At 38.3% G+C, this 12,392-nt stretch overlaps 1 protein-coding gene across 3 annotated transcripts; it reads left to right on the forward strand.

Moving 5' to 3' along the window:
* Window positions 1-42: 42 nt before the first annotated feature.
* parpbp (PARP1 binding protein) lies at window positions 43-11,394 on the forward strand. 3 transcript variants are annotated; one of them, XM_028450621.1, is made up of 11 exons: window positions 43-182; window positions 429-607; window positions 1,418-1,651; window positions 2,292-2,381; window positions 2,891-3,061; window positions 3,125-3,279; window positions 5,242-5,419; window positions 5,723-5,904; window positions 6,624-6,705; window positions 9,313-9,484; window positions 10,656-11,394. In XM_028450621.1, exons 2-11 carry the CDS (start codon window positions 458-460, stop codon window positions 10,922-10,924), a joined length of 1,683 nt encoding a protein of 560 aa, XP_028306422.1. In that variant the 5' UTR covers window positions 43-182; window positions 429-457; the 3' UTR covers window positions 10,925-11,394. The 3 variants fall into 3 exon arrangements, with proteins under 3 accessions (XP_028306422.1, XP_028306424.1, XP_028306423.1); XM_028450622.1 differs by having other exon boundaries at window positions 57-194; XM_028450623.1 differs by lacking the exon at window positions 1,418-1,651.
* Window positions 11,395-12,392: the final 998 nt, after the last annotated feature.

The raw sequence follows: 12,392 nt of genomic DNA on the forward strand, positions 1-12,392 counted from the left end.
ATTGGCCGAGGAGCAGACACGTGACATGGGTTTTTAAAAATTCAAACCGCTTCCTGACTGCGTCATCAGAACTCGCTCAGCGTCAATCTGGAGGATATTTAAAACACATTTTATTCATTTAAAAGCCTCTTTTTGTGTGGGTATTTTGTAGTTTTGCGTTATTTGAACAAAAACAACAACCTGTAAGTTAATAGGTTTGTAAATGATCAGAAAATATACTTGTTTCAGTTAACTTTCACTGTTTTTACTTAGAAAGTTGGATAAAATTCTGCATTTTATACCTAAGTTATGTTATATTACGTTCTTTCTTTCTCTTTTTTAACTCTTTATTCCTTCTGTCAGAGCTCTGTCAATGTTAACACACAATTTGATGCTATTTTGTTTGCTTATTTGTAAAGTTGTGATGAATATTTATTTTTTTGTTTCAGCCTCAGGACTAATAATATTAATAATAATAATGGAGGACTGTGTAAATGTGCTGAAGCTGATGATGAAGACCTTCAGAAGGGAAAGCCACAGAGTTTTATCATCTGAGAGGACCACAGTACTGGGAGCTGATGGGATGCTGATGGTTTTACAGCTCGTCATGGCAGAGATCAACAAACAGGTGGGCTTATAATAATTCATGTTAAGTAATTCACAATTAATATGAATGAATTAATAGATTTTATAAGTGATAATATGATGCCAATACAGAATTTCAATGAAACTATTTGCAGGGCTCATTTTTAATCACAAATTGTTGAAATAACAAAATTTTCCTCAAATTATTCCACAAAATTTCCACAAATTGAATAAAAATCGGTCACAAAAATCAAGAAAATTAAACTGAAGATCCTGTAAAAATTGACGTTAAAAAACACACAAAAGTTATAAACAAAATTATCCCAAAAACAACAGTGACGACTTCAAAATGCAAAAAAATACTCGTAAAACTGACAAAGTGGCCCCAAAATTACATCTAATGTAAACAAAATATACATGACTTCAAATACACACAAATTAACTCAAACACAAATAAAACAACGTTTAAAAAAATATACAAATGACTGTAAAAACACACAAAACCATATCAGAAATCAACTAAATAATCACAAAAAACAACAGCAATGACATGAAAATATAAATATCCTGCATTGTTGGTCATTTGCATAATTTACACATCATTTATACGTAGAAGTGCAAATATTAATGTTTAAAATGGTCAACTTCCCGCCTTAAATCTGCATCCTGTTTGACCTCATGAACTAAAATGAGTTTGACACTCGTCGGTTAAACGAGACGCCCTCGGAGTTAAAATAACACTGGTGAGAAGGTGTCGGATAATTACCCAAGAATAAAACTGATGACATCAGCATGTGCTAATTGCAAGGCTGGAGGATAACTCTCTCTGCGTGCGTGTGTGTGTGTGTGTTAGGGCTGTGGAGAGTTCAAAGTGTGTCTGAGTGACGTGCTGATGGCCTGGAAACACTTACTGTTAGACAAACTCCACCTGCCCCCCCCACCCAGCCCTCGCCCCCACAGCTATGAGCTCATCATGGAGGGGTACCAGTCCTTCCTGAGGGTCTCCAACACCGTGGACCTGCCTGACATTCTCCTCATGTACAAACAGCTGAGGGTCCACTCTGACCCCCAGGAGCCCCTCAGCCCTGTGAGCATCTCATTTGAATGTATTGATTATTTAAAAGTGATAATGCATATTAATAAATAGACAAAAGGGTTGTTTTCATCTGGTGTTTCTGGCCAAATTTTAAAAAGCAACCTAGAATATAGAAGGTATTAAAATACAACATGACAAAAGAGAACAGGTAATCAATCAATCTTTATTGGTCATTGCACACGTTACAGAGCAACAACATTTTGTTTCAGTTTCATCCTGTCCAAGAAAAACATGAAAAGACAATCATATAACATGAGGACAAGGGCGGGAGAACTGTGGATCGCCACAAGGGCGGCGCCCCGTATTTAGACGAAAAGTGGGAAAATGGGAGAAAAGGCAGGTCATACACTGAGTAGATATGACAATTAACAGTAATTACTGATTAAAAAACAAAGCACCAAGCCAGGACTAAAACTTCCACACAGTAAATAACAACAGGAACACAGTTCAAACAAAATAATTATTCCATACTTAACACAAGAGAAACAATGTACAAAAATTTAATTAAAATAAAATAAACGGTTGTCAGTGTCAACATAACTGGTGGTCAAGAAGCCTTGTTTTTAGCTGCTGAGAAAATTATTTATGCTCCTATTTTATTTTATTTTTTTTTTACTTTTTTTAATCTCAGATCAGCCTGTTTGAGTTTCTCTCTGGAAACCATGAGGTTCAGGAGCCCCCGGCCACGCCCCACACGAAGCCACACCCCCTCCGCTCACAGGTTGGTCCTACGGTCATCAATCAGTCGTCATTGAACTCTGACACATTTAAAAACTGGAGGCACAACTATGACTTTATCTCATAATTAACACTTTCTATCTCATAATTGACTTTTTATCCCATAATTATGACTTTCTAACTCACAATTGTGACTTTTTATCCCATAATTATGACTTTCTATCTCATAATTGTGACTTTTTATCCCATAATTATGACTTTTCTAACTCATAAACTTTTTAACTCATAATTGACTTTCTACTGTATTAACTAATAATTGACTTTCTTTCTCATGACTATGACTTTATCTCATAATTATGAGTTTCTATTTCATAATTATGAGTTTCTATTTTAAGTCATTATTATCACTCTATTTTAACTAATTTTTATAACTTTCTATTCTAACTCATAATTATCACTTTCTAATTGTGACTTTTTCTCATGACTATGACTATCTCATGATTATGATTTTGTATTTTAACTCATTATTATGACTTTCTTGTGCTCTTTTAGGTGAAAATGGCCGTGCGTAGAGTTTTCTTCTCCTATCTGAGTTTGCTGGTCAACACTAAGGATGACATGGCGTTAGCGATGACTCTGGATGTGCCGAGTCGCTCTCTGGGACGTCAGGCGTTCACCGATGTGAAACACGCGGCGCGGGACAGCAACACGTCCCTGTTCCTGGTGAGAACAGATGTTCCAGGTGTTCCACAGCTGTAGGTATCTACATGTCTTCTCTCTCCTCAGGCCGTCACCTCCTTTATCAGAGCCGTCCAGCTGGGAGGGAAAGGTTACGCTCCATCTGAGTCCCACCCCCTCAGGAAGCACCTCAAAGGACTCACGCTCTTCGTTCACTTCCTGGACAGCCTGGAGGAGATACTGGGAGAAACCCCTGACCCCAGGTTGGTAGGACGCACTGGATGATGGGATTAGATACATCGAATCTCAATTATAACTTTTCATCTCGTAACTATGACTTTCTTTGTCATGACTATGACTTTCTCATAATTTTGACTTTTTTCTCATAATCATGACTTCCTAACTCACAATTATGACTTTTTATTATTCACTCATTTTAGGACAATATCACATTTCCTCCATGTTTTTTTTTACTGTAAAACACATGGTCTGAAGTTAGCTTTAGCAAGTTCAGCTAACGGCTGGACGTCAAATCTCTCAAAATCTCGTGTGATCTCAGTGTACTGTCACAGCTTAGAAATGTGAAATTACATTATTTAACTCCATTATTAATCTTATATTAATAATAAATTTTGTTGTAATGTTGATATTACACTTTATTTTGGTGAATATTTATGTTCTTGTATGCTGCTGGTCCTGAGAAACACATTTAGTTTTTGACTCAGCAGAATATAGCACCGTCTACCCTCCCTGTGAGGACGTGATGCTGGTTTTTCTGGATGTGGGCGTTTTTACATTCTCAGTCAAGATTCATTTCTGCGTTGAGGCAAAGCTGCTAGCGTAGCCGCATTAGCTTGTCAGGTTGTGTTTGTGCTCCTGTGAAGCTTCCCTCTGATGAGACGCCAGCAGCTCGGGCCAACGCGTGTCTTTCAACGGGCCTTTTTGTTCCGCTCTCAGCGCAGCGCCGTGTTTCCTCACACAAACACCTGTGGTCAGTGTAGCGCCGCGTGCTCAGCCAACCTCTGTTTGCCCAAATGATTCGGTTACGGAGCTCGGCTCACTCGCTGTCGTCACTGACCTCCAGACCAGACACGGGCAACTGATAGCCCTCAGTCTGAATATGTGGAACGCACAAAACAACAGGAAAATATACAAAAATACACAAGGACAAAAAAATACACAAATAAACAAAAACATACGCAAAACAACAAAACCGACACACAATTAAAAAATAAACTTAAACAACAGAAAAATATACCAAAAATACACAAATGAACAAAAACATACATAAAACAGAAAAATACACACAATTTAAAAAAACAAAAACAAACTCATACAAATACTCATAATGGGGCTGGGCAAAAAATCGCTTTATCAAATTTGTAGGTAAAAACAATTTTTATTTTGCAAATTCGAGTTTAAATTTTTTTTTTTTATTATTAGTATTAATATTTTTTATTGATTTATTTTTCCCAACCACATTTTTTCTGACTTTTTCGTGTTCCGTCCTTGTGGGTTACCGTACCAATGTGAGCCCGCCCCCTCTTTGCTTACATGTGTTTACCCTGTGAGTAGCTACAGTATATGTGTGCCTGTTTAAAGTTTTATTCACACTATGCTGAGATGCTAAGGGAAGAATTTATTATTTTTATTTGTAATATTATATTTTATAAAATATGTAGTTATCTGATTTCTTAATCAGAAAATTTAAGCTACTGTGAAGTAGCTGTTGTTCTTTTGCTTAAATCTGGTTAAAGCTTGAAATAGTTGAATAACAGCCTCATTTACTTTTTATTTTGTGATTGTTTTATGTATTTTAACTCTTCAGGACAATCACAGCAATAAAGTTGTACTTTTGACATTATATCTGATGTCTGCAGTAATTTTTAAGTGCATTCAAAATCAAATCAAAACTCAAATTTTTCTCAAAATGACAGAAAGACATACAAAACATGCACAAATTGACACAAAAATATACAAAACAATAAGTCTTTTTTTTTTTTAAATGATACGACCACCTTTTCTAAACCTCACTTTACCTGATGAAAAAATTAATCGTTATAGTTTTTCGACTTTCCCGAAAATGCATCAAAATGTGTAAAACTTTTGGATGTTTTAGTTTATTATCTAAATAATTGTATTTATTAAATGACATGAATTCAGTAAAGTTATCTTTCCAAGCCACACGTTCACAGATGTTGACGCCCTTCTTCTCCTGTCCTCAGCGTGTGCGGGGCCAGGCTGCTCGCTGCCATCAGGGCGGCTCTGCTCAAAGGTCGAAGCAGCGAAGACGAAGTTTACGCCGCGGCCGAGGAGACGAGTCTGGAGCTGAAGGAGAGGATGAGGGAGCTGCAGCAGAAACTCACGACTGAGGGAAGCAACAGCGGCATCAGCCCAGCTCGGGTACCTCTCCACAATACAATGGTTTTCCTGGATCTAGTCCTTCAGTTTTTCTTCGATTATAATAAATATTTTTGACAAAATGTGCAGAAAGTTAAGATGAATTGTGTAATTTTTGAGTTTTACACTCATTATTTAAAATAATTCCATCAAATTTAACTTTTTTCTTCTTGTATTTGATCTTCAAATTATTGAAATCATTAAAAAACTTGATTAAACCTTTAAATGCAGCTTGATTTCTTAGGAACTTTTTCCGTAAAATCTCAATTTTTTTCTTCATTTGTTTATATGTTTGCTGACCTGCAGCCTAAGGCACACGCGGTGAATCACGCCACCGCGCTGGGAGGCCGGGACACGGTGAAGCTGCTGATGGCGCTGCTGGATGAAGAAGCGACGGCTCCTCCGTGTGCGAACAAAGCCGAGCTGCTGTCAGAGGACCAGCCTGTCCTCTGTGGAGCCGAGAGAACCTGCATGCTCTCACTCTTCAGGTACTTGTATTTATACTCGTACGTTGCGTCCAAAGGAATAATGCTGTTTGTTTGTAAACATGCTGTAAAACTAACCAAAGCAAGCCACCAGGGTTTGTAGAAGAACCAAACCTTGGAGTCATTCTGTGTGTAACAGACCTGGTTTCTGGACTGGAACCAGGAACCAATTCAGAAGCTCATCTGGTCCAGGACCAGCCAGAGTTTTTTTAGGCCCTCAGCTCTGTCTGAGAGCCATAGAAAACACAAGCGTGGCTTTGTTTCCATGTAGCCTGCTGCAGTGCTGCAGTCCTTCTGTGTAACATTCACACGTCTGAAACACGTCCAAATCAGGCCCACAAAGTCTTCACATTACTTCAAACAGAGAGAGAGAAACAAACAGAGACTGATGGATGGATTTATAGAGACGGATGGATGTAAGTGGACGGATGTAGGCAGAGAAATGCAGACGGATTGAGAGAGATATTTAGATGTGGATGGATGGATGAATGTAGGCAGAGATGTAGATGATGTATAGAAACGGATGGATGTAGAAGGATGTATAGAGACAGATGGCTGTAGACAGATCCAGACAGATATTTAGATGTAGGCATAGATGTAGATGGATGTATAGATAGACAGACGGACGTAGACAGTCAGATTTAAAACAAATGGATGTATAGAGACAGTATAGATGTAGTGGATGGATGTAGATGGTAAATAACCATTTTTTTGTTCTCCAGATCTCCTGAAGTGTCCACGGGGAGTTCTCCAGAGCCGCTGAAGAATAGAGTCCAGAGCCGTATCAACCTGCTCAGAGCTAAGGTATGTTCCTCATGTTCCTCGTGAGGGTATCGCACAGTTGAAGCGGTGCCACGGACCGGCTTACCGTAAACACTCACTGCGCATGGACCGCTGTAAAATTGACGGACTGTACTGTCCACATCTGTCCATCCAGCTCCTGGTCCATGAACGTACAGTGTGAGCAGTCAGATCATGTCAGAGTGTGGGACTGTACAGTGTGAGAACATGTATCGTGAGCTCTGCACATGAGTCGCACAGTTTGAGTTGGAGCTGAGAACAATGATGTATCCCAGCCTTAACTCTGATTTAAAAATGTTCACATGTGATGCTGACTTCAGCTCTGCTGGCAGTTTGTTCCACTTCTTTGCAGCATAACAACTAAAAGCAGCATCACCATGGTTACTGTGAGTTCTGGGCTCCACTATCAATCAATCAATCAATCTTTATTTGTATAGCGCCAAATCATAACCAATGGTATCTCAAGACACTTTACAGTAGAGCAGTCTTAAGGACGGACTCTTCATTTTATGGATACACACATATGCATATATACGTATATACACATACATATGTATCCCACACCCAACATGAATTCATCATGGCGGCAAGGAAAACCTTCTGTTAAGCAGCAGGAACCTTGTGTGGATCCCATTCCTATGATGAACAGCCATCCACTATCTGACCTGTGTCCATAGATCTGAGAGACCTGCTGGGTTCATACCTGACTAACATCTCACTGATGTATAGACGTAAACTAATAGATTAAGACGGACGGATGTAGATGCATGGATGGATGTAGACCGACGGATGTGTAGAGACGGATGGATGTATTAAATAAAGGGAAAAAAACAAACGGTTCAGATATTTGTTTCTGTTTCAGAACGTGAAATCTACATTTTCCATATATTTGTCAGTTGAGACTTTGTTGAATGGGAGAAGAAGTGCTGAGTCACTGTTAGGAGCAGCTGAGTCACTGTTCGGAGCAGCTGAGTCACTGTTGGGAGCAGCTGAGTCACTGTTAGGAGCAGCTGAGCAGCTTCTCTCACACACACTGATTGCAGGAGCAGATGTGCTGCGGGCCCTGTTTTCCTCTTTAATGGCCGTAATGGTCCCAGGGTTGAAAACCACTTCCTGAACCAGTTCCAGAGCAATAGAAGCTTCTACATCAATTTGACTTTAAAGATAAAGAATCCACTTCAGCCACACTGTGGTTTCCTGCTGTCTGCTAAACGCCTTCGTCTGGGACAAACAGCCAAAGGATTAGGATCACCTGCTGCCTGTCGAGGGGTGCTGTGGTATCTGAGGCTCTACAGCATCGTGGTCAAACATATGGCCCGTGGGCTAAATCCAGACCACCAGGGGGTCCAATCGGCTGATTGTTAAATTACACAGAACATGTTACATGACCTGTAACCGTATTATTAATTTTTATTCATGTTTTGTATTTGTGCTGCTTTACGGTTTCACCTACAATTTATAACTTTTTCTTTTCTTTTAAATATATTCACAATTATTGATTAGATGTATGAATTTCACGGTATATCACACTATTTTGTTCTTTCTTTTTTAACTATATGGATTTCACGGTATATAACGCCGTTTCTATATATATATATATATATATATATATATATATATATATACCTCCTTTTCTAATAATTTAGAGCCTAGGTTCCTACAGTGGGGTATGGGTACGTGAATTGTCATAGGGGGTGCGTGAAAGAAAATTAAAAACAATGTCAACTTTGGAAACTAGAATATAAATAGAGATGCTAATGCTAGGTGAATGTTAATGCTAGGTTGTTGTTGTTATTGCTAGGCTAATGATAATGCTATGTTAAAGCTAATACTCAATTTTAATGCTATTGCTATGCTAATTCCATCATCTACGTCCTCACTTGCATTTTCTCCAGGAAATGCAAATATTCTTCTTATTATTATTATACATTATTCCTCAACAGATTAGGTCAAACTCACTGTAAGGCTACATTGTATATCATTTTACGTTATGATTGTTTTATTTAAGTGTGCAGGATTAAGGGGTACATGGCTTCAGGTTCAATGTCTGAAGGGGACCGTGAAACGTTTGGGAACCACTGGTTTAGAGAATCACCTATTTTACTGTCCTAAGGAGTAAATACTGTAAATACTGTAGGGAACATTGAAGTAATATTCACAAACTGCCTAGTAGTTATTTTATTTAGTTACAGCTGCTTTATCAGATAAAGACAAAGTGTGAGTGTCTTTGACGCTAACCCATGAGCTAACGTCTGAGAGCAGCTGATTGGACGTTTGTGGATCTGAGCTTTTTTTATCAGAAGTTCCAGTTTGGGCTCATTTACTCTTTTTAAAAAGTTCTCCTTCCTGCTTTGATCTCTTTGATGGTCTGAAGGATGAATCAAATCCTTGGATTGTCTTAAATCCTAATCCCACAGAAAGCAGCCATAGATCAAAGTGTGGATGAAAGGCTTGGTTTCAACTTTCTTCTTCTCTGCTTCCTAATGAGCGTTTGTGCTTTTGTTTTGAAGAGGATTCACTAATGAAGTAGAAAGACTTATTGGGGTGTTAGCTAAATGCTAATCCCGCTAACATGATTAAATATGTTGGTGTTTCTTTGGTATGTTCCAGCGCACTGACAGAGTGGTTCTGTCCCAGTTCTCCATCACCTACAGAGAACATGACGATGACCTACCGCTGAACCGTGTGCTGGACTTCCCCAGCAGTAGTCAGACCCCCACCTGTGTGCACCCCGCACCTAAGCCCCGCCCCTCCCCAGCTGTGGATGTAGACACGCCCACAGGTAGGAGCTAAATTGACAGAAACTAAGAATATTTTCTGAACAATTTGAGCCCATTTTTGTTTATTTTTACTTTTTTCTGTAACTACACTAAACTCACCATATTTTAACTTATTTTCATCACTTTTTCTTGACATGTTTTGCTCCTTTTAATGTATTTTTTGCTACATTTCTGACACTTCTACATCACATTTCAATGACTTTTCTGCACATTTTTTGTTCAGCACTTATAAACCTTTTCCACCTAATGTCACATATGTTGACTCGTCACTTTTTAACCTCTTTTCACCATATTTCATGCTTATTTTTGCCAATTTAACCGAGGGCTGCACATTTAATTAAATTTTAATCGTGATCACGATTTTGGTTGCCACGATTAAATGAATCTGATCGTTGGCAATACTTACATTTCAAATATAGGCTCTGCATTCTGTAATAATGTATTTATTCTGTTAGTCTTTGGAACATTTTAAATTCTTTGGTTATTTTTTTAATTTATCTTTTTTTATTTTAAAGCTTCATTTTGCTCTGTAAACTGTACACACATTATTTGTTTAAAAGTAGTGTAATAAAAAAACAGATTTTTTCCCCAACATGATAAACAATATTGAAGAAATTAATCGTGATTAACATTTTGACCATCATCGTGCAGCACTTATTTAACCACATTCATAATATGTCACGCCCATTATTTTCCAGTTTAAACTAATTGTTCTTACATTTTAAATTACATTACCCATACACACACACACACAACTTTTAACCAACTTCTGTGGTTTTTAAAATCCCATTTCAACCATTTTTTCCACCATTTTTGGTCACTTATAGCCCATTTTATTTCTGATTATGTCGCGATGACAGCGTTTCATTCACGTTCCTTTCCTTGTTTGACGGTGGATTCAATTTTAATTGGGCGATTCCGTGATTCAGAAATCAGTGTTCTGGTCGGACTAAAGTAGGGCATTACCGCCCCCTACTGTTAGAAGGTTAGTTTGTGCTACGTGGGATGAATAAATCCACTTTAACATTGGCTAAAACACATACATAAGATTCTTGGCTGTATAAGTAGCGTTTACTGTTTTAAGTGTAAAAAGTAGCGACTTATACGAAGGAAATTATGGTAATCATTCATTCTGAGTTTATATTTCCCTGTTTTTTTTCTCTGTTTTTGCAGCTGAGGCACAGCAGGAAGTCGTCCTGGTTCAGAGAAGTGGAAACGCACTTAAAGCAAAGACAGGAAAAGGCTCGACCGCGGGCAGCGTAACGACGGTTAAAGGAAACAAAAGAAAGCAGACGAGCAAAGATGGGGCAGAGAACGAACCTCCGGAGAAGAAACGAGTCACTGGTGCATCCGTCAAACCAAACCAAAGACTGAATAAAGCCTCCAGTAAGAAGAAGCTCATCACTGGACAAGGAACGCTCACCAGTTTCTTCAGAGTTTAAATAAAACTTTGGCGCTTCAGTTTTTTGGTGAAATACTGACGTTTTAACTTAACGACAAAACAGAAATACTGGGTTTGTTTTCAGAGGAAAAGTTTTTATTACTGTTTGTTGCCGTTATGCCAACTAGCTAATAGATGATTAGCCTAGATTAGCATGTAGCTACATATTGGATCAAGTCACTTCAACCAAGTTCATCATTGTCCATTTAAATGACTGTTAACTATTGAATTTTAATGGTTTCTACCATCAATTCTTTGGCTTCACTCGTTGTTGCTGAGAATATTTTACAAATGACTTCTTCTCACGTTTGTTTTTTGACATTTTCTGGCTCCCAAACTTTAAATATCCGACACAATAAATGCGTAAACTTTATGATGATCCATAAACTTTGACTCCAGCTTGTTGTTGCACTTTAACTCCATTCACTGTACACTTTTGTTTTGTTTTTAATAAATTTATTTAGTGTTGCACGTTTGTCTCGTACGTGTTTTTACTGTCAGAGACGAAATGCTCAGTCGTTCCAACATGGCCGATAAACTCTGCCGATCATACATCTCAGCACTGGAAGAGACAGAACATATGGCTATAAACAGAGGTTATGAAGAGTTTTTATCTTAAAGTGGTTGGTTTGTGGATACATTACGTACTGTCAGCGTTAGTGTTTCTACGCTCCATCTTTAAGTTCTGGCCCAGGGTCTGGATGGTCCTACGAGCAGCGCCACCTCCAAGCTTCATGTCCTACAACACAGCAGATAAATAGATAAGAAGACAGTCATCAACATCACCTGCCAGATTGGTTCTCAGTATATCTCCCAACCTTTTCCTAAATGTTCTAAATCTAAGAACTTAGATGTGCACATAAGAAAAAATATTATCACATTAGAATATAAAATGACTATTTTCAACGGTCCCGTTTGAAGATACCTCCAACAGTAAAAACAAGTTCTGATGAACCACGGCCGGGCAAGTGGCCTGCGCCAAGTATCACGTACCACGTTCACAAGAATTCAGTGAAATGACTCGGTTCCACCGAGTAAAACAAATGAAATTGTGTGACGTAAAATCGTAATCTACGCTGAATAGAATATCAATTAATGGACTAGTCATTTAAAAAATGGGGCTATTGTGGCACATACGTAGTAATGCACCAAATTTCATATATTATATGTGTCGATGATTCGGTACCACCAACTGTCACAATATTTGACTCACAAATACATGAGGAAACGGCTTTAATGGAAAATACCGAAAAAAAAGGGGGCTGGGCCCCTAATTGAATTGTGCGAGGCATAAACGTAATCTACAGTGAATTACCTTTAAAATGATATATCACATGACTATGTTCCCATAAATTTGGAAATTACCAGAAATGGGGGGCCCCATTTAAAAAAAAAAGGGCTCCGAGCATCTCATCATATTCATTCATAGTGTATTCAAACAAACGGCATTCCGATCTAATGAGAACTAA

Source organism: Gouania willdenowi, chromosome 6 (genome assembly GCF_900634775.1).
Source record: "Gouania willdenowi chromosome 6, fGouWil2.1, whole genome shotgun sequence".
In the NCBI taxonomy this organism is placed as follows: Eukaryota; Metazoa; Chordata; class Actinopteri; order Blenniiformes; family Gobiesocidae; genus Gouania; species Gouania willdenowi.

What these genes read in the sequence shown, in the direction of transcription:
- parpbp (XM_028450621.1), top strand. Translation starts at nt 458, where the DNA reads ATGGAGGACTGTGTAAATGTGCTGAAGCTGATGATGAAGACCTTCAGA. An exon ending in GCAACACGTCCCTGTTCCTG is followed by an intron (nt 3,062 to 3,124) that starts GTGAGAACAGAT and finishes CTCTCTCCTCAG; the next exon opens with GCCGTCACCTCCTTTATCAG. An exon ending in TGCATGCTCTCACTCTTCAG is followed by an intron (nt 5,905 to 6,623) that starts GTACTTGTATTT and finishes TTTGTTCTCCAG; the next exon opens with ATCTCCTGAAGTGTCCACGG.